This window comes from Narcine bancroftii, chromosome 6, assembly GCF_036971445.1.
Source record: "Narcine bancroftii isolate sNarBan1 chromosome 6, sNarBan1.hap1, whole genome shotgun sequence".
In the NCBI taxonomy this organism is placed as follows: Eukaryota; Metazoa; Chordata; class Chondrichthyes; order Torpediniformes; family Narcinidae; genus Narcine; species Narcine bancroftii.
Genome location: NC_091474.1, coordinates 18,972,112 through 18,995,332, shown reverse-complemented (window position 1 = coordinate 18,995,332; position 23,221 = coordinate 18,972,112). Strand labels below are relative to the sequence as shown.

General features: G+C 40.5%; 2 protein-coding genes across 18 annotated transcripts in view; one reads left to right on the top strand and one right to left on the bottom strand.

The window, feature by feature from the left end:
- LOC138735781 (translocating chain-associated membrane protein 1-like 1) overlaps nt 1–14,545 on the bottom strand; it is a 54,530-nt gene extending 39,985 nt beyond the window's left edge. For 2 of the 7 annotated variants that reach the window (XM_069884205.1, XM_069884207.1), the window contains exons 1-2: nt 14,261–14,327; nt 7,775–7,833 (exon numbers count right to left, since the gene is read on the bottom strand). Coding sequence is in view for 3 of the 7 variants with exons in the window: in XM_069884203.1 (XP_069740304.1) it covers nt 14,261–14,380 (120 nt within the window). In the remaining 4 variants the exon portion in view is untranslated. Of the gene's footprint in view, nt 1–2,819; nt 3,025–7,774; nt 7,834–14,260 lie in introns of those variants that run through there. The other 5 variants (XM_069884203.1, XM_069884209.1, XM_069884204.1 and 2 more) reach the window with 5 other exon arrangements.
- Nucleotides 14,168–23,221, top strand: part of zmynd8 (zinc finger, MYND-type containing 8) — a 138,042-nt gene continuing 128,988 nt past the window's right edge. For 10 of the 11 annotated variants that reach the window (XR_011339938.1, XM_069884199.1, XM_069884196.1 and 7 more), the window contains exon 1: nt 14,168–14,761. The gene's annotated coding sequence lies outside the window, so the exon portion shown is untranslated. Of the gene's footprint in view, nt 14,762–16,020; nt 16,286–23,221 lie in introns of all 11 variants that reach the window. The other variant, XM_069884191.1, reaches the window with a different exon arrangement.

Here is a 23,221-nt window from a genome sequence, read left to right as displayed (position 1 = left end):
GCCTCCATCTGGAAAGAGGTATAGATGCCACAGGACTTGCACCACTAGGTTCAGGAACAGCTGCTAACTTCCACCATCAGAATCCTCAACAATAAATTCAATTGGGGACTAATTAATGGCTCTTACACTTTGATTTTTTTTCCTCTTCTCTGTATTGCACAGTTTAGTTGCATTTCTTTATTTACAGCTGTACATATGTACAGTTTCTTTTTTGCACTGCCAAAAAGTAGTAATTCTGCCTCACCCACAGGAAAAAAAATCTCAGGGTTGTATGCAATGTCATGCATTTACTGACAATAAATCTAAAATCTGAAGAATAGATAGTACAAACAGATGTAGGTTCATACAGACAAGCTTTATAGTTGCCTCAGGATAACAGGAGTGGGAAGCGGGACAAAAAGAGTAGAAGAGCGAGGAAGGGGAAGAGCACAGGCGAACAGGTAAGAGGTTCTGTTCTTGTGATGTAGTCTTTTGGTGCATGATTTATTTTAAAAACCTTTTGTCTGACCTCCCTAGAACAAATTTTTGTCAAGCAACATAAAGTAGAATACAGTAAGGAATCACTGAAAACAGGAAATCTATCATTAATTATCAGATCAGAGCTATCAGTATAAATGACAACCAGTCCTCAATCCAAAACCTGTGCACATGCAATATATAAGCAGTATTCAAACAGATATGGTCCTACTCTCTACAAAGATAGTAGGCTATCAGTTCACAGCAGATCACTTAAAAGATGCACCTTGGAAACTGACAAGACAATTTCTTCTATTGATATTTGTACAGAGATGCTTCCAGATGCCTGCATAACATGCTGAATAAAAAGCTTTTATATCTATACCTTCAGTCTCCGTGCAGCTCTTCAGTGTCACTTCCAGTTAAACAGATTTAGTTTCATTCAGAAAAAAACTGATCTTAAAAGGAAGCTTCCAACTCTTTTTTAATTACAAGATCTTTCAGAGCAAAGATAGACTCAACAGCAGCACCCTCTTCAATGCAACTTTCTCAAAATGTGCACTGGAATATCAGCCTGGAATAAGCTTATCCACAATAACAGAAATGGAGGCAAAGTAATGCTGTTTAAGAAAAAGTAACAATGCTATTTACTTGTGGGTTGGCTTTCGTAAAATATTCAAAGTTCTTTCCAGGAATGGAGGCATCATTGGTTGGAAGGAAAAAGAAGAGGCAAAAGTAGCAAAACAGGAAATTAAACAAATTGCTGGCAGAACTTGCATTCTATCTGGGCACTATCCAATCAGATGGCATTAACATTGGCTTCCATAATTTCATTAAGCCCCTCCATCGAGTCTCTTTCTCTTTTTCCTCAAGCTTCCCACCCCTTTCCTCTCCTATCAGAGAGATACCCTCTCCATGTCACTTTTCAGTTTTGTTCTCTATCCTCCCACCTCAATCCACTGATAACCACTTTACCCATTTGCCTGTGTTCCTCCCCCTGTCCCTTCCTCCCTCTTCTACTCTCCTCATACTCCTTTCCACATCTTTTCATAAAATTTGGGAATTTAATTTGCTCATTCCTTGACAAAGGGGTCAAGCCCAAAACATGTTAGCCTTCACTTCCTATGGATGCTGCGTCATCTGCTGAGTTTCTCCAGCACTTGTGTATGCGGGAAAAACTCAGATCAGCCAGGATCTGCAGAGTGAAGGAACTGGAGAGTTGACGTTTCAGGTTTTGTCCTTCAAGACTGAGCATGGAGTGGGAAGATAGCTTGTATAAAGAGAGAAAAAACAGGTGCTAGTCATTGATTGGTGGACCTAGGGATAAAGGATTACAGCAGAAGGAGGAAAGAATGGAGTTGGGAGACAGGCAGGTGTGTTATTGTTGTTAGAGGGAAGAAAAAGGAGACAGATGAAGCAAAGTGGGGAGGGGAATCGAGGATGGAAGTGTCGATCTCACCTTTTGCACGCAGAAGCTGAGACATGAGGATCTTGTAGTGAGTCATGTATCACTGGACTGTGGAAATAATGGCATCCTTCACAACTACTTTGAATCAACAGATCGGTCCTCATTGTTCCTCGGAGCAACCATCAAGAAAGCACACCGACACCTCTACATCCTTAGATGCCCGAGGAAAACTGACATCTCATCTGCATCTCTTAGCTTCCATAGATGCACTGAAAGCATTCCATCAGGGTGTGGGACCGGCTCCCCCCCCCCCCCGAGACCGCAAGAAACTGCAAAGGATTGTGAATGTGGATAAGGCATTCACTCATGTGCTGCCGCACCCACCCCCCCCCCATACCCCTGGCTGGCTTGTAAAAGCAGTCAACACATTATCAGTGAGGTTCAAAGGATTTTGCCACATGAAGAAAGCTCTGGAGGTTGGCGTCATGGTCTTCCAAGGTATGGCCACAGATGGTGACATTATCAAGGTAGGGGAAGGTAGCCTTCAACCTTCAACCCATACTAATCCACCATTCTACCCATCTGCCTCTGGAAGATAGAAATCCTGTTAGTAATACCAAAAGGGACCCTCCAGAATTGATAGAAACTACCATTAGCCTAAAATGCTGTTTATGGACAGTCCTCAGAACGGATTGGCAGCTAGTGATTAAGCAGCTTTCAGGTCAATGGTCAAATAGACCCAATATCGCACAATATCATTCACCATGTCCGAAATTTGAGGGAGGTGGTATGCGTCCAGGACCATGAACCGTTTTATGGTTTGGCTATAGTCAATTACTAGCCTGGACTAGTTTTCCCCTTTGACCACTATCACTGTGCTTTCCATGGGCTGGTGCTAGGTTCAATGATACCTTCATCCAGCAGATGTTATGAAACACGGTCTGCTGTGCTGTACCTCCTGCTTTTTGTAGCAATAGGTTTGCAGTCAGAGGAAAGATTCTGGAAGAGAGGTGGAGAAGTTGCATGTGGGTTCTGATTTTCGAGGATCTCCATTCCGAACTGTTATGGGGGTTGGGGGGGAAGAGAAGAGAACCAAAATACTCAAAGTCCAGAGCCAACAGCACCAGAGCACACAATTCATCAAGTATATACAGGCATATCTTACAAAATCCCCCCCCCCCCCAATGAGAAATGTACAATACAATTTAGCTGAATATGCGTTGAGTGTGACTGAGGCACAAGGAATATACAATAATTGAAAGGAAACAACTTTAGGTTGTATTCTTGCACAGTCCGTGAGTCTATGAAGCTTTCAGTAGAGCCTGTGTTGATTAAGCATTTAGTGGAATGTTCGTTTACCTTCACAGTCACTATGGAGTTGTTGAGCTGGTGAGGTCTGCCCTGATCTAGAACCATTGACTGAGCAATATTTTCAAGTTAAAGGCAGCTCTGCAAGAAACACATCTTTGTAATTTAAAGTTTTTCATTTAACATTTTAAAGACTGACATGGAAATGTGCTTCGGTTGAGAACCACTGCCCTACATGGTAGGAAAACAGGATGGTGAATAGTGGGCAGCTTAGCAGCTGAAGACTCTCAGCTGGGAAACTGGCTCATAGGAACCATGTATCAGTATTGAATTTGAGAGGGTGCCAAGGATGAGCAGGGCATCATGGACAGCTTCATAAGCATATTAGAGGTTCAGAATCAGGGGCTGTGGAGAATAACATGGATACCTGGAGCTCAGGTTTACAACTGGAACAGCTAAAAGGCAGTACTAAAGTTATGGGAGTGCAGGAAGCATCAAAGAAGGTGGTAAGATCTACTGACACTCAATATCTCTGACGGGATTCTCTTTTCTTTCTTTCTCTTTGTTTGCCCATAAAGGAATACAGGTGCCATGACTAAAGTTTTTTTTTAAATTATGTATTTGACAAAGGAATCTTGGACTTTTATCCATAAACACTGACAGCTGTTCATCCTGCTACTTCATATTCAGTAAATACCAACTACACTCTCACTGCTGTTTCAAGTGATTCAGAAAATATTTGAGGAAAATCAGATAGCTAAACAGAAAAAAAATCACTTTAAAGTCATGCCCTAAAGCATAAAACGGAATATCTGGGGAGGACGGGGCAAGATAATCATGAGGAGAGTAAGACCACGTCAAGCTACCAAACCAAGGCATGGATAACTTGTAAACATCAAGTACAAGATTAGATTACATCCTGCTTTGCAACTAAAATCACTTGTATATATTTATGGAACTTCAATATTAGTTTTAAATATCAAATGTATTTCTTTTGATTGCCAACAGTATGTTTTTTTTTTTTTTTTTTTTTTTTTTTTTTTTTTTTTTAAATTTTTTATTTTTCACACCATAAATCACAATAGCCATGATATACACTTTTTCTTTTCCACACATTTACAGTGACTTTTTCTCCCTCCCCCCTCCCTCCTCCCAAGCCACCCCCCCATCCCTCCCCCCTCTCATCCATTTTAGTTATACAATCTAGGTTGCTGATTGCCAACAGTATGTTAATTCAAGAAAGTGGTCGACTAGAATTCCACACTAATGGAGACATTCTTACTGCATTCCTTTCTTGCAAGGGTATGCGTTACACATAGCAAGGTCAAAGCTGTAATCGAACCATGAGACTTGTTTAGTACATGCAAGCTGCACAAGCCAGTTTAAGAAAACTCAATATAGACTACAACTTAAAAGTTTACTTCTAGGTTCGTTTTGCCTACTTACAAAATATGAACTGTTTTTATCAATCATGTAAGAAAAATTATTTGGAAGCAATTTAAAATAGTAACCTCGTCTGAAATACATTTCCAAAGAATAAGTGGCTCATCACACTCAAGCACTTACGTTGCTACTTTTATTTCAGGACAACTTATACTTTGCATATTGAAGGATATAAGTAAAAGTCTCTTTTTTAATTATTTATTTACATCATACGGGCATTGCCAATAAGTCTAGCTTTTACTGCCCATTCACTCTCAAGTCATCGACGAGCTACCGCTTTGAACTACTGCAGTCTTTCTAATGAAAGTCGTGTTGAGTAGACAGTTCTAGGATATAGAACCCAATGATAATTAAAGAGCAATATATTTTCACGTTTTTATGTGATGTGGAAAGCAATGTACAGCTGGTATGGTTTAAACTTCAAGAGTTAAACAAGAAAATATGCAGATATTGGAATTGAGTACAATATACAAACATGCGAGAAAGGCTCAGCAGGTCACACAGCATCCAGGAGAATTAAAGGACAACCAACATTTCAGGCCTGTGCCCTTCCAGGTCCAAAACATTGGTCACCCATCATTTCCTCTGGATGTTGCATGACCTCTCCAGCACAGTTGTGCATTGGTTTAAGTTTCAGCTGTCCATGTCCTTAATGGAGGAGGTTGAGGGCTCAGCTCACTTGGGACGCAGTTGAATTTCTAGAGAGCAGCAGATAGGCAGAACAGCAAGTTATTAATGATTGTTTCAATTAACAGCCCTCTGCTGAAAACTTAACTTACAGAAAATAACTAAGGAGACAGGGGATTAGCATCAACAGAACTAAGCTATTGCCAAATGTTACAAAGTCATACAATTGGCTTCCTTGGCAAATGTACCCAATATGTAGTTTGCCACGATATCAAAAACATTGGTCACTACACACACCCAAATAGTTATTCTTTAATAGTAGGAAATTGAGCTCTTTGCAATTCAGTATGTTGGGAAACATAGTAGTTTAGTTTTATTCAGCAAAATGATACTTTTGAAAAATTCCCAATACATTGAAATGTTTTTTGGTGCCATTGTGATGGCAATTCCAGTAGGCTGGGCACCTACAAAAGGAAAGGGTAAACTATGAACGTATCAGCTTCATAACTTCAATGTCATTTTAATGGTTTCAAATGCTTAGAATTTTTTTTGTTCTGAACCTGTCAATCTTAGAGTCCTTTAAACAAGCTCAAAGGCTTCGAAGAGTTCACGAGGATAACCACATCGATGGGAAGAGCTTGGAAGTGCATGGGCTTAATGTGACATAAGTGGAACTAAAACAGGAGGGCATTTTATTTGGCATGGATAAGCTGGGCTCATGGACCTTTCCTTCTATACTGCAAGATTATGACTCAAAAAAAATTATAGTTTTCCAGCTGGTGCCACTCTATTCAAATTATAGTGCAGGGTGGCTAAACCGCGGCTCACAAGCTACATGCAGCTCTTTGACCTTTAATATGCGGCTTGCCACCGGTCTCTCCCCCTCGCCCGCCCGACTCACACCGCCAGTCTCTCCCCCTGCCTCGCCCACCTGACTCTCACTGCCGGTCTCTCCCCCTCACCCGCCCAACTCGCACTGCTGGTCTCGCCCGCCGAACTCGCACTGCCGGTCTCTCCCTCGCCCGCCCAACTCACACTGCCGGACTCTCCCCCTCGCCCGCCCAACTCGCATCTTTAATAGCCTGATATTTGTAGCATTGTATTTTAGTCATAAAAAATGATTAAAATAAGACTAATTTTTAAGGTGGAAATCTGATTAAAATATCTCATTTTTATGGTTAACTTTTTTTACATATTTGTGTCTGTGATTATTGAAACTAATACAAATTAACAGTTTAAAAACTGCATGCATGAATAAATATTGTTTCATTTACTATGCATTTCTTAAAATTTATATAAAATTCTTGTTACAAAATTTGTATTTAACCAATAAAAACGTATGTATGAATTTTGTTCTTGTCCTGCGGCTCTTAAGCATCTGAGCTTTATCGTTTGTGGCTCTTACATTAAGCAAGTTTGGCTACCTCTGTTATAGTGGAAGGGGAAAAAGCATGTACAAAGGCTGCTTCCCATTTTATGCAAAATTAAAATAATTTCAATGTGAGTTGATTGTTTCCTTCAGAACAATTAACACAAACTCCTAAACTACAGCTAGTGAGGAATGACAATGTAAAATTCATACTGAACAACAATAGCTTTCAACATTCAACAGTACTTTAGATAACTATTGTAGACTGTAACCATTCACGTACAAATTACACACATGAAGGGAATGAATTTAATCCACCTGTAAATGTAATATAAATTCTGTGTAAATCAAAGTACATCCTTGTATCTTCCAAATGCTCTTTCATATACTTGAGTGGCAATGTGTGACCTTATTCATTACGCAAATTATTTTGTGACACATGGATTCAGAAAACATATTGCCAGAAATACCGAAGTAACTTGCAGAGAAAGCAATTTTCCCTGATATTCACAAGAAATACAAAAGTTTAATAAACAAGAAAATCTGCAAATGTTGAGGTCTAGACTGTTACACAAAAGTGCTGGAGAAACTTGATTGGTCACTCAGCATCCATAGGAAGTAAACAGCCATCAACTTTTTGGGCCTGAGCCCTTCGTCAGGAAAGGCACTAATCTTAATGCTGAGTTTCTCAGAGTTTTTGTGCACTGAATGCAAAAGCTTGTCCACTTTAAGGCTCCCTGAATAACGAAAAATAGTGGTATAAAAAACGTTCCATTTCATCACTTATTTGGATAATGGCCCTTCACTTATAGTTGGAAATTATTATACGAAAACTAAAATCCCACCATAATGTTCAAAAATGATAAAATATACTGAAGAGTGTTAAAATTACAGCAACTTTAATAAAGCCTGCAAAACTATTGTGCAGTAAGACCTAACATATGTAAACTACTTTTCTTTTTCTATTCCTGCCTATCATCCAAAAGAAAATTCTTGCAGGGTTGGCTAAGAATCATTTCACTATTTACATGCAAATCCAAGCAATGAAATTTGATGGCTTAACTATAACACATCAGTCAACTGTCCTCACCTAACAACCATACACACGTTTTTCATTGAAAAGAAGACATTGTCACCGATAGTGGAAACTATGGCTGACTTACCCCTCCACAAGCATGTGTCGTCTAAAATTATCTTTAGCTTGGTCACTGAAGAGTTGTTTCTATTCATAAAACAGTTTTGCAAGAAGCTCAAATGAAAATGAGAGTTGAAATTCATAAAATGAACAAATAAGGTAGTCTACCACAACAAACATTTTTACCTGTAATAATTAATCTGCAATGTTCAAAAATCTATTAAATAACAGGTTTACAGATCTTTTATCCAAAGATACATGACTGACTGAAGAAAACTTCACAAGCCATTTCTCCTTGAATTTAATTTGAAAATAATCAATAACCCTTAACCCCAAAGGAAACGGGATAAGAATTTCAAATTTTAATCATTTTATAGTTTAAACTAAAAGGTTGGTTAATCAAAAGAAGATACTCTTAATTATTTCAATCACACTAAAAGTGATTTTCCAGTATAGAGTTAAGCTTTTAACTAAAATGTGTTCATCATACTCAGGCAAAAAGTAGCTTTTGGGATCAACATGCATTAAAAATATTCCTGAAATATCTAAATAGTGCTGGCACTATATCTACATCTAATCCTCAATAAATTTTAAATCATAAAACTTTAACCACTACAAATTAACACCAAATTTCACATCCTGTTCAGCCCATTAAACCACGACATTTACCCACAAAAAAAGGTTCAAAAGTTCAAGAACCATAGCAACTCTACATTCCTCTATCTTTGGTGACATGAAAAAACTATTTTGAATTGTTTTATTTTTACACACTGTGGCAGATGAAATAATGGAAAATCAAAAAGGAACAAGTACCAAGTTGTCTTCTTTGGCTTGGCTTCGCGGACGAAGATTTATGGAGGGGGTAAAAAGTCCACGTCAGCTGCAGGCTCGTTTGTGGCTGACCAGTCCGATGCGGGACAGGCAGACACGATTGCAGCGGTTGCAAGGGAAAATTGGTTGGTTGGGGTTGGGTGTTGGGTTTTTCCTCCTTTGCCTTTTGTCAGTGAGGTGGGCTCTGCGGTCTTCTTCAAAGGAGGCTGCTGCCCGCCAAACTGTGAGGCGCCAAGATGCACGGTTTGAGGCGTTATCAGCCCACTGGCGGTGGTCAATGGGGCAGGCACCAAGAGATTTCTTTAGGCAGTCCTTGTACCTTTTCTTTGGTGCACCTCTGTCACGGTGGCCAGTGGAGAGCTCGCCATATAATACGATCTTGGGAAGGCGATGGTCCTCCATTCTGGAGACGTGACCCATCCAGCGCAGCTGGATCTTCAGCAGCGTGGACTCGATGCTGTCGACCTCTGCCATCTCGAGTACCTCGACGTTAGGGGTGTGAGCGCTCCAATGGATGTTGAGGATGGAGCGGAGACAACGCTGGTGGAAGCGTTCTAGGAGCCGTAGGTGGTGCCGGTAGAGGACCCATGATTCGGAGCCGAACAGGAGTGTGGGTATGACAACGGCTCTGTATACGCTTATCTTTGTGAGGTTTTTCAGTTGGTTGTTTTTCCAGACTCTTTTGTGTAGTCTTCCAAAGGCGCTATTTGCCTTGGCGAGTCTGTTGTCTATCTCATTGTCGATCCTTGCATCTGATGAAATGGTGCAGCCGAGATAGGTAAACTGGTTGACCGTTTTGAGTTTTGTGTGCCCGATGGAGATGTGGGGGGGCTGGTAGTCATGGTGGGGAGCTGGCTGATGGAGGACCTCAGTTTTCTTCAGGCTGACTTCCAGGCCAAACATTTTGGCAGTTTCCGCAAAGCAGGACGTCAAGCGCTGAAGAGCTGGCTCAAGTTGTAAATGGGTCCTAAAACCATAAAACACTACAGCACAGAAACAGTCCCCTTTTGGCCTTCTAGTCTGTACCAAACCACTTTTTTTTTTTTTTAAGTAGAGGAAATTGAAAGGTTTGTGCAAAGTGGAAGAAACACAATTAAACAAAACTTTTGTATGATTATTAGGGGGGGCAGGAGGAAGAACACATACTTCTGCCACGCCACTGCAAGAGGTGCAAAACTTACTCTTGCACCTACTCTCTAACCACAACCCAGGGACCTATAAAGCCCTTCCAGATGAACAAAATATTCATGTGCACCTCCTCCTCCCACCTCATCTATTGCATTTGATGCTTTATCTGCAATAGCCATCTATACTCCATGCTGCATGCCATTTCAACTCCCATTCCAGCACTGATCCATCTGACCTCCACCTTCTCCATGCCAAGGCCCAATAAAAAGAGAAGAAAAGGGTTTTGACTTTGTCTTCAACCTCTGTATCATCTCCTCTATCCTTGTGGTCCTCCCATTTTTGTTCCCTTTCCCAAACTCCCCACCCTCTAGTTCCCATCATCTATTTTCATCCCCTTCCTTCTTCTGGTTCCAGCCATCGCCAGATCCCCTGCCTCATCCACCCTTCACTTCTCCCTTATTCGATTTCAGAGCACTTGTAGCCTTTGTGCCCCTGTTCATCACCCTCAGCAGCTGCCCTCTCCCATCACTCTCTCCTCTCTACACCTGCTTTTTTTGTCTACCCATAACTCACCCGCCTTCTTTCAACTTTGCCTGGATCCTTTACAAATAAAAAGACATCAGGGTCTGGGAAGACAGCAACAAAATAGATATATTCAACCATGGTCAAACAAAATAGTGAAGTAGGATCTAAGGGGCTTCATGGCCTTTAACTATTTCCTATGTTTTTATATTATGCTTGCTAAATTTCGAACCCAGCCATCTGCCTTGATATTTAGGCATCACAACACTTGCACCAACGAACATTCAATTTCTTGGGCCACAAATAGCAAGAAACACAAATGAACAGGTCATGAGAAAAATGTGCATACTACAGAAGATCAGATACATACTCTGGTGAAGTACCCATCATCTCTCCACCAAACAACTCTGGAATATGATGGTATAACATCAAGTTACAACTGCAAAAACATTCAATAAAGATCAAAATAAAAGAATGCTCATCATATTATCAAAGACTGAAAATATCCACCTTATTCACAAATGTGATCTTGTGACTAAAGCAATACATGGGATAAGCTGAACAGGTATTACAATTGCCCATCTTGGCAGCTCTCATATTCTTCAATTCCACTGCCTAACAGAGCATCCTGGTTTCCTTCCAAGAGACATTCCATCATCACTAATTTTCACACAGCAATGATGCAGATACCCCATCAAATAACTACGCAACAGCACATACATTACATACAAAGTGGTCCAGAAAAGAGGCTCAATAAAACATTAAAGGGCAACTTGCAGAAAAGATCACTGGGGTCATCCTTATCTCTACATCGACGTGATCTATAGAGTTTGTTGTCTGAAGAAGGCTGGCAAAATTGATGAGGACCCCTATTACCCCACATGCAGCATCTTTCAGCTACTCCCATTGGAAAAAAAGATACAGGAGTATCAAAGCCAGAACCACCAGGCTGAGAAACAGCTTCTTCCCACTGGCAGATTGCAGAATGACTGATCAACTGCTCATACAAACCCTCACTCTAATATTTAACAATTTTTTTTTTTTTTTTTAAATACGAGTTTGTGCATGCATATATGTATTGCAGTTATCTTGTTTGTCTGCACATGTTATGTCTGTATATTTTTGCACTGAGGACAGGTGAACGCTGTTTCCAGGTTGTAATTGTACAATCAGATATTAATAACTAAACTTGAAAATCTAATATTGTAAAACAGAATGACCCAAAAAAATTTTTCAATAAACTGAAATTTATAGATAGTACTCAGTGGCGCAAGGACAGCTTCTTCCCCTCTGCCATCAGATTTCTGAATGAACAGTGAACCACAGACACTGCCTTACTTTTGTCTTTTTTTCCCCCCCACTTTAAATTTATTTTGTAAGGTGGTTTATGTGCGTTTTTATTGAGATGTAAAAACGAGGTCTTGTGCACCTGCCTGCATAATGAAAAAAAATTTCATGACACATTCATGACAATATTTTCTGAAAAATGGTGCTTGCTTTCTTCAGTCAGCATAATTGATTGTGACTCTTTCAATAGATCTGAAATATAGCATTGATAAATGTCATACGATACCTCTCGTTATATCAATGAAAATCATTTCAACTTTCTTGCTACAGACATAGCTTTTCTGCTCTACCTAATTTCGATACATGTACAGCAGCAACACATTTGATTACCAAATAAGTTTGTAAACAAAATAGCTCAGAACAGTTAACAAGGAAATGGACCTGGATATTTATGTGGACATTTTACCTCAAAGCACCTTTCAGCTAATGAATTACTTTGGCATATTTTTAAAGATAAACAGCAGCTAAGGAGTACAAAACAAAATGCCACTAATCTCAACAAAATGTCTAACCCATTAATTTGTTTTAATAGGATTGGATCTCAGATGTTGAATTATTCACTAACATTGGGAAGAGCCTTTTTTCCATTACATTTTCCATTACACGGGCAGGCGCACAAGACCTCAATTCTACATTTCAATAAAAACAAACACACAACACCTCTCAAAGAACTTTCACACTTTTCCAATTCTGATAAGTTATCAGAATTATCCATTCCCCTTCCCATAAGTATTACCCAACCTGCTGAATTTTTCCAACATTTTTTTTTATAATTGCTAGATATTTCTAGTTAGTGGATATGCTGAGCATTTTAACTTCCCGTGATAGAACCAGAACCAAATATAATATTTCTATTTCCAAAATCAAGTCCAAAGTTGTAGATAGATTTAATGATAATGGCATTGTTTTGGTTTGAAAAGTTGGAGGACTGTTCCATAACATCATATATGCTTGACACAAGTACAAGTAATAGCTTAATTTAAATAGCTAAATGTTTAGATTATGTGATAAAGTGGAACACCTTTTTAACTTCTTTGCTAGGTCTGCAATGGCTGGACTACTTTTAACTGCTTCATCAGATATCAGTTCGGTCTTGGTTGCTTCTAGCCTTACATACTTTGGAACCATTGAAAATTAAATAGCAAAATTCTCAAAATGCATCAAAACAATTGCACAAAAATAAGCTGATCACTTCATCCAAATGATTAATATCATAAAGTACCTTTTGGGGTAAGAAATCACAGTGCTCATTATAATCAATTCAAAAGATACAACTGTCTAAAGAACCTACTTTGAAAAATAGAACAATGTCATTAACTTGTAAGCTTGATTCTTACAAGGTGTTGACAAAGGTTTCCTCATGATGGCACAGTAAACAATTTTAGTTGGTCAAAAAATTAAAAGGGAGAAAGTCAGGCCAAAGATTCATCTGACATGAATAGGCACTTCTCTCCAAATTCGAACTTCAGTCGTGATTATTCACAACTATTTGTCCCTCAAGAATTAATATTTCACAAATGACAGTCGACAAACGATCATTTTTAGAACTCAATAATCTACAGCTAGGTAACTAAACATTCTTTCAAATTCTATTACCACAGCAGGATTTTATTATGCAAGTTCTATCAAAATGGAGATAACAGTCCATCGAATAGATTTTTGAATGATCAGAAATATTAAAGCTTTCAAATGCCAATCATCCCCCAACCTGATTCCTTGACCCACTAGGTTTATGCAACAGCTATGAAACAAGAGTTAGTTTAAAAAAAAACTGTCCACCTGTAACTCTGCAATACATGAAGCTGAGGGAGGAGAGCCAATGTCCACCTGTAGCTCAGCAATACATGAAGCTGAGGGAGGAGAGGCAATGTCCACCTGTAACTCTGCAATGCATGAAGCTGAGCAAGGAGAGCCAATGTCCACCTGTAACTCAGCAATACATGAAGCTGAGCGAGGAGAGCCAATGTCCACCTGTAACTCAGCAATACATGAAGCTGAGGGAGGAGAGCCAATGTCCACCTGTAACTCAGCAATGCATGAAGCTGAGCAAGGAGAGCCAATGTCCACCTGTAACTCAGCAATACATGAAGCTGAGCGAGGAGAGCCAATGTCCACCTGTAACTCAGCAATACATGAAGCTGAGGGAGGAGAGCCAATGTCCACCTGTAACTCAGCAATGCATGAAGCTGAGCGAGGAGAGCCAATGTCCAGCTGTAACTCAGCAATGAAGCTGAGGGAGGAGAGCCAATGTCCACCTGTAACTCGGCAATACATGAAGCTGAGCGAGGAGAGCCAATGTCCAGCTGTAACTCAGCAATGAAGCTGAGGGAGGAGAGCCAATGTCCACCTGTAACTCGGCAATACATGAAGCTGAGCGAGGAGAGCCAATGTCCACCTGTAACTCAGCAATGAAGCTGAGGGAGGAGAGCCAATATAGTGGACAAAGGAGTCGATGCGTGCAGATGCCCGTGAACAACACCCCAATATGCTGTGCATCTCCCCTAGTTTTGGGAACACCTGGCCTGTGCCATTTCAGGACGCCACCGTCCACGTCAACATTACCCCCTCACCCCCCCCCCCACCCCCACCCAGTCTGCCCGGGGCAGCGTTGGAGTGGACGGAGGGAGGAAGGGGTCCGCTTCTCGTCGCGTCTGGGCCTCTGCCCTGGTGCCTTTTCCCCCTTTACCTCGAACATCAGCCCCAGCAGAATCACCATTGCGACGCACGACACGATATCCGCATGGTTTTGGATCACGAACTCATGACTGAAGACGGCGGGGCTTTTGCTTTTCTTCCTCAGACCCATGACGGCCGTAAACCTAAACTACTTGGCTTTTGTTTAAAAAAAAAATCCCCTCAGTTCCTTGACGTTATCAAAGCCACGTCTTCGTTGCTTCGACTCCCACAACTACACAGCACCGACACCGGCCATTCCCGACGTCGACGCCCTTTGATTGACAGCAGGTCCGACCAATCCTGGAGAAGAATTAGCCTCCCATCCAACGGCCCACTGGACTGCCCGATGGTTGGCTTATTGACGGTGCGGTCAGCCACTCACGGCGTCTGCCTGTGTCCTAGTCCTTGTGCAATATCCAATCAAAGTCGGCAAAGGATAGAGTGGGGTTGGATCGACCACCTGTTTCCTTGTTCTTGCGCATGTGCAAATGGCCTCTCGGTGGATCATCAGGTAAAGTATTAACTGTCAAGTCGGAAATAGGTGAAGTGAGTATCACTGGAGACATGTGGTAAAGAATTAAATCATTTTCTGGTTGTACCTAATCATTTTAAATAAATTGAACTGAATTTAAATATATATTTTACTTCATTCAAATATTTATCTAGTCTGTAAAAAAAAAGTTGCCTTTAAGTAGTTCTATTATAGAAACTACTCAGGAAGAGAGGTGAATTGAGGGAGGTAGATGGTAAATTAGAAAGACAGGACTTTGAGGGTTGTAATCTCAGATACTCCCATGCCAATGCAAGAAAGGGAAGGTAGAACCGTTAAAAGTCTGGCCAAAAGAGACTGGTACAGGAGGGAGAACGTCAGGTATATGGATCATTGGGCTCTCTTGCCAGGCAGGTGGCACTTGTAAAAGAGGGACTGGTTGTTTTTAAACTGGAAGAGGACTGGTAAGATTTGCTCGGAAGGGTTCAAGCTTGTCTGGAATGATGGTGGGTCCAAAAGAGTAGTGTGGCAGATGGGGAAATTTAAAGCAATTTCAGTCGACATGATGGGCAAGACAGGGAGAAAGGAAGATGTGATCAACTAAACAGCAGAAACCTGATGGGTAAGGCAGGTGTACTTTGGAGATGTGTTGGGACATGGGACTGGAATATCGTCACCATAACAGAAGCATGGTTGAGGGAGGTGTGGGACTTTGGTTAGTTTAATGCTATTACAGTAACAGTGAATAATGTTCAGAATCACCATGTATGCAAGGAGTTTGTACATTTTCTGGGTGCTCTGGTTTCTCCCCACGATCCAAAGACTTATGTGATTAGTTGGTGTATCACATGGGTGTATTTGGGCAGCATGAACTTGTTGGCTGTAACTCTAAATTAAATTAACTTAAATCCCAAATGTGTCAGTGAGAAGAGGGTCATGTGGGTCCTTTAAGATGTTGGCTCTCTTCTTGAGGCAGCACCTCCTGGAGATGTCATCAATGGATGGGAGGTCAGAGCCCATGATGGATTTGGCTGCTTGATACTTTCTGTGGCATTCTGCATTCCTGGGCACTCCAATTACCAAGCAGGATGGTGCAAGAAATTAGGAATATTTCAGGTACAGGCAGCTAGAATCAAGAGATAAAGGAGTACACTTAAGAGGGAAATTAAGAGAACAAAAGAGGATATGCGATCACTTTGGGTGATAAACTAAAGAGGAATCCAAAGAAATTCTATAAGTATACCAAGAGCTTACTGAATTTCCCTTCAAATCATTTATAGATATTGCAAACAACCGAGATCCCAGCAAAGTTGGTTGCAGGCCTCAAATCATAGAATACCTCTTCACTGCTACTCTCTCCTGTCTATGACCAAGCCAAATTTCCAATTCCCTGTGGATTCCATCTGTATTATTCTACTGGATGGGAGTAGGAAAGAAGTAGAAGGATACCATCCTAATATGGAGAAAATTGAATTTGCATAACTGAACATCATGATTAGCATGGATGAATTGGACCAAAGGACTCATTTGTCTGCTGTACAATTGGTAAATTTCTTGTCAGTTTATTATCACATGCCATCTTGCCTTTCTTTATTAATTTCTCACTTCACCATTGTTGAGTTCTAAAATGATCCTAATCATCAGGACTATATTCAATTTAATTTCTCCTGTCTGTCACAATTGGTCCACTTTTCTATTGAAAAACAAATGAGGAAGAGTCATTGAGTGCAAGCATAGATTGGTTTCTCCTTGCACTGATATTTCTTGATAGACTGAGTTTTTCTTGTCTCTGTTTTGGATCAATTTTTTCTCTTTTTCCCTTAAAGAAATATATAATTTTTCAAATTATGACACTATTTTAGAAGCTGGACAGTATCATACCTTTCACTCTATTTCCCAATCAACTACAGCCAACTCAATTTTTAATATCAAATTATTCATCTTATCGTCACTCTTCCAGAAAGATGTCTTTACAAGAATTTACCAATTACAAGTTAAAGTTTATTATCATCCAATCGTACAAGTACAACCCAATGAAATAACATTCTCCAGTACTTGGTGCAAAAAGATGTAAACAAGCATCCAGACATATACAGACAAACAATACACATGCAGTACATATATAAAATAAATAAATGTTGTTTAATAAATAGTTGAGTCTCAGACTCTATGAGCAGTTCATTCAGTTCTTCAGCAGTCTCACTGCCCGTGGAAAGAAATTGTTTCTCAGCCTGGTGGTTCTGGCTCTGATACTTCTGTATCTCTTTAATGTTTGGAGAATCTGAAAGGTGCTGTTATCAGGGTGGTAGGTGTCTTCAACCATTTTGCGATCCCTCTTCGAACAACAATCCCAGTAGACCACATCGATGTAGGAGAGGGAGATCCCAGTGATTCTCTCTGCTGCTGCCCTTATGGTCCTGTGTATTGACCTCCAATTCAAAATTGTACAGCAGTCATAACCCACTGTGATGTAGCTGGCCAAGACGCTCTCAATAGATGTCCTGTAGAAGGTTGCCAGGATGGTGGCCAGTAGCATCCTTGCCCACTTCAGTCTTCTCAGCAAGTAGAGTAGCTGTTGTACTTTCCTATTAAGTGATGAGATGTTGTGTGTCCAACATATGTCATTTGTTAGTGGACTCCAAGGAGCTTGGTGCTCTCTACTCTCTCCACTGCGGAGTTATTAATGTGTAGTGGAGGGTGATCATTCATGGCCCTTCTGAAGTCTATGATCACCTCCTTTGTCTTGTCCATGTTGAGTCTCAGGTTGTTATTGAAGCATCATATCATGAGTTACTGATGAGTCCAGCTACTGATGTTTCATCTGCAAACTTGATAACTCAGTTGGTGATGGATATAGTGTTGCAGTTGTGGGTCAGTAGTGTGAACAGGGACAGATTTTTGCACACAGTCCTGAGATGCACCAGTGCTTGGTGTTACTTCTCAATGTTCATTTGCTGACCTAGACAGACTGTGAAATATAAGATTTCAAATAGTGTTTCTCTTTGTAGGCTTCTCAATACATTGATCAAGAAAATCATTTTTTATACATTTATGAATTCATCCTTCATTTTATTACCACCAATTTACTTCTCCAACTCATATACTGTGCACAGGTCTACGGAATACTCTGCTTTACCAATACTCGCTTTATGCAAATTTGCTTTTATGAAGAATCCTGTATTCACCATCTGAAAGAAATTTGAATGGGTTTTCGCTTTTACGAAAATAGCTTTTGATAGTACTTTATGCCATTTCAGCTTACGAAAGGTTTAATAGGAACACTCTACTTTCGTAAAGCAACATGTAAAACATGAAGTAAAAACACAAAGCTGGAGAAACTCAGTAGGTCAAGCAGTGCCCTTTATATAGCAACTGTAAAAATGCATGTTTCAAGCTACAGCCCTTCTTCAAGATATACATGTATAATATTTGGTGGCTTATAAATTAGTGTCGAGAAATGTAATCTCTCATTTTGTAAAATTTTGTTTTCTTTCTGAGGTACTGTGATCTGTTCTGGAAAGTATCTTTCATGTTACAAGTCGATGTTGTTCTGAATACTTAAAATAGAAACATTGAAATAGTACTTATAAATTAATAACCAATCCAAGGACCAAGAGTTTTTTTAAAAACAAAAATAAATAATACTTTCATAGTATTAATATCATTGTTTCATCACTGATTTTCTAGTATTCCTTAACTATCTCTTTTATATGTACAATTGATTCTGAATAGGTACTGACAGTCTTGATGAACTTAAGAATATAATTAACATCAGGAGTAGACCATTTAGCCATTCACATGGGGTTCATCATTCCAAAACGTTATGCTGATCTCAGCGCCACTATTACAAAATTGGTCAATTTCCCACGTAAATTCACTCAGCAACTGAGATTCCACAGCCATTTGGGTCGAGATGTACTGCAGTTTGCCTGGAGAAGCTTTGTCTCTTCTCAGTCCTGAGTGATTAATAACACTGGACAATAAAGATTTTGCTTCCTGAACACTTTTGGGTGCATTTTATGGATTTTTGGCTACTGATCTCGAAAATCACCTTTAAATTTTCCTATCTCGTACTGTGTTTTTTGTAAATTTAATTTTATATTTTATTTAATATTCCATACATGCAATAACTACAATCATTATAATAATACAGATATAAAAAACACAAATTGATGATGTACATGATGGTTTTTACACCACCCCAAAAACCCTCCCTCCCACTCAACCTCTCCCCTTCCGCCCCCCCACCTCGTGTCCCCATGTTTTAGATATAACTAGTTTTGTGATTTCCTGTCATATTTTAAGTCTACTTCAAAACAATAAAGTGGAACATGTCATTGAAAATTCATTCTCTGCATTCACAATTGGACTTTTCAGTCATTTCAGTACAAGGACCACAGGTTCCTCTGAAAGCAACATTTATCAATTTTTTACTGATTGGTTTGGATAATTATTTTTGGAACATTTTACACATATGAAGTCACCATATTAAAGTTTGTTTCTACTAAATAGTACATGATATATAAAAATATTGCTTTAATGAGAGTTTTTACATGAGAATGCAAACTTTCTCAGTTTGGCTGAGCTGTGCAGACCCAGAGAATTATGGGACAGTTCAAAACTATTGGCACAGACCTGAAAATGTTTAAATGCTTTATCTATGTTCTTTACCCTTGATACCACAAAATTACTTTTCACAGAGCTTTGACAGTCACAAATTGTGTTCAAATCAATAGAATGTGGAAGAGTAGAGCACTGGAACAGGCCATTTGGCTCACAAAATTTGCATCAAGCATGATGCCAAATTCAACTAATTCTATCTGCCTGCACATTATCCATTTCCCTCCATTCCCTGGATGTTGATGTATCTGTCTGAATGTCTATTTAGCAATACCGTCATGTCTGTTTCCATTCCCATCCCCAATTTTCCCAGGAACACGTTCCAGGTACCTATGTAAAAAAGATTTTTGGCGCCCTCTTCCCATTTAACCTTTTCTGTTTCAGATTAAACCTATGCCATCTGGTATTTAACATTACCACCCTTAGGAAAGACTCTGATTATCTTCCCTTTTTTATGTCAATTATATTTATATAAACTAATATCATGTCTTCAATAAGCCTCTGACATTCCATAGAAAACAAACCACATTTGTCCAATTTGTCCTCATAGCTAATACTCAGTAATACAGACAGTATTCAGGTGAACCTGTCCTTCACTTTCTCCAAAGCCTTCACATCCTTCTTACAATGTGGTGATCCATGTGGTGATCAGTTTTATACAGCTGCAACAGCATTTCCCAACTTTTACACTCAGTGCCCCACTGATAAAGGTCAACATGCTGAATGTCTTCTTTACCACCCTATCTGTTTGTGTTGCCACTTTCTTCAATATCCACAATTCCACCAATGTTTGCAGAGGTCGAGGCACTTCTCAGGACAAGAGAAAGATGGCAGTAAGATCAGCCAGGGCTGAGCTCTCCTGTGCAATCCAAAGGCAAAGTATAGGTATGCATAGAAGATCCATAGATAGCTGTGCGATAATGGCGACATGATGCACATATGGCAAGGGATTAAAGCTATAACAGTTCACAAGACAACTTTCCAAGTCAAAGACAATGACACCTTCCTTCCGGACAGACTGAACATCTTCTATGCATGATTCACTGAGAAAAATAGGCTGATGCTGTATAAAGTGCTGTATCCTCCTGATGAACAGGCTCCCTGCATAACTGCGGCCGAGATGAGGAGGCCCCGATCCAAGGTAAACCCATGCAAGGCAGCAGGACCAGAGAACATACCTTGTCGGTTACTTAAGGATGGAGCAGACCAACTGACAGAGGGCCTTATGGATGTCTTCAACACATCACTGCAGCAGTTTCAAGACAGCCACCATCTGGTAGCAAAGAGGATGACAATAACAGGCCTTAATGACGATTGCCCCATCGCACTGTCCTCCACCATTATGAACTGCTTTGAATGTCTGTGATGGAAGCATCAAAGCACACCACCCAGAGACACTAGGCCAATTTCAATTTGTGGTGGTATACCACCGGCCTACTGCAGGGGGTAACCTCTGTACCTGCAGAAGAGCACGGGGACAAGACAACACCTGGCCGGCTGCCAATCAGCTGACCTGAATGGACCAAGCCCCACCCGGTTAGCTGTCAATCATCCTCTGGGATATAAGCCAGAGCTGGCCCTTAGAAGACAGTCTCAGAGTATTCCTCACAGCGAGCTCTGTGGAAGTTTATATCGAATAAAGCCTGTTGCACAGACTTTGTTTTGTGTGTTTGCTTCTGTTCGATAGCACACCACACAATTCACCGACAGACAGAACCATTCACTGATGATGCATTAGCCTTATCCCTCCATTCCATCCTGACACCCCTGAAGAACAATGCCTCATATGCCAGACTGCTGTTCCTCAACTTCAGTTCGGCATTTAACATGATAATTTCCCAGAGGCTGGTGGAGAAACTGTCCTTATTGAGACTCAACATCCCTGTCTGTAACTGGATTCTAACAGAAATACCACAATCTGTCTGGGTTGTGTTAGGTCTGCTTTGTTCATGAATGAGTGAGTCAAACACCAGACTGAGTCGAAATCAAGGTTCTTTGTTCTTTATTGCCGGATTGTAACACTTGCAACAGTGTTAGTTGGAGAAGGCGCATTCTGCCGTTATCAGCAAGTGGTGTTTTTTATATACCTTAGCTGGATGGGTCACGTCTCCAGAATGGAGGACCATCGCCTTCCCAAGATTGTGTTATATGGCGAGCTCTCCACTGGCCACCGTGACAGAGGTGCACCAAAGAAAAGGTACAAGGAGTGCCTAAAGAAATCTCTTGGTGCCTGCCACATTGACCACCACCAGTGGGCTGATATCGCCTCAAACCGTGCATCTTGGCGCCTCACAGTTTGGCGGGCAGCAACCTCCTTTGAAGAAGACCGTAGAGCCCACCTCACTGACAAAAGGCAAAGGAGGAAAAACCCAACACCCAACCCCAACCAACCAATTTTCCCCTGCAGCCGCTGCAACCGTGTCTGCCTGTCCCGCATCGGACTTGTCAGCCACAAACGAGCCTGCAGCTGACGTGGACTTTTACCCCCTCCATAAATCTTCATCCGCGAAGCCAAGCCAAAGAAGAAGGATACGTACTTAGTAAATTATCATACCATGACATTGTCCAATGAATAAACTGTTGCTATCCTTCTCTGCTAGTTTCCTGCACATCAATTTGTCATCCCCACTCTTATCTTGAGAATACAAGGTCACAACTGCATCTTGTTACGGCCCAGCCCTGGGTGACTCCTTCTACATTCCCAGCTCATGATGTTTTTACCTAACAGTTGGCAGCAGAATATTGAGCATCATCACATTGAGCACTGGCACACCAGAGGATGTTTGCTCTACTGACCTACAATTGCAAGACCAGATCTAGCTCCAACAGAGTCATCAAATTTGCAAATGACATGAAAGTAGTTGGCCTCATCAGCGATAATGCTAAGTCACACTACAGAAAAGTGGAGAATCTTGTGATATGATGCAAGAACAACAACCTGAATCTCAACATGGAAAAGACAAAGGAGATAATTGTGGACTTCAGGAGGATCAAGGATGACTATCCTCCGCTATATATTAATAGCCTGGCAGTGGAGAGAGTAGAGTGCACCAAATTCCTTGGTGTCTACTTAACATATGACCTTCTCACTTGTCAGAAAGGTGCAACAGCAACTGCACTTCCTGAGAAGACTGAGTGGGCAAGGCTACCAGCCACCATCCTGTCAGCTTTCTACAGGAGCTCTATCAAGAGTGTCCTGGATGGCTGCATCATAGTATGGTACAGTTGTTGTAGAGCATTGGATCGTAAATCAAGCCACAGGAGCACAAGAGCGGCAGAGAGGATCACTAGGGTCTCCCTACCCCCCCCCCCCCCACCAATTGATGTGATCTACCAGGATAATTGTTTGAAGAGGGCTCGCAAAATCATTGAGGACCCTTACCATCCCACACATAACATCTTTCAGCTACTCCTGTTGGGAAAGAGAAACATGAGTATGAAAGCCAGAACCTCTAGGCTGAGAAACAGCTTCTTCCCACATGCAGTGAGACTGCTGAATGATTGATGAACTGCACATACAAACCCTCTATTTATTTAACAATATTTATTTATTTTTGAATATGTATTGTGCCTTTTGTCTGGATGTGTGTGTTTGCATGGTTTTCACCGAGAATTGAAGAATGCTGTTTTGTCAGGATGTACCTGTACAATAGGATGATAATAAACTTGAACTATTCGCCATATTTTCATCCAAATGATTTCTATACTTCACAGAACTCAGATTGATCCCTATGAAAGTGAAACACTTAAGTCTGCAGACATTGCAATTGAAGTAAAAACAAAGAAATGTTGGAGAAACTCACCTGGTCTCACAGCATCCATAGGAGGTAAATATATAGTACTGATGTTTTGGTAGCCTTG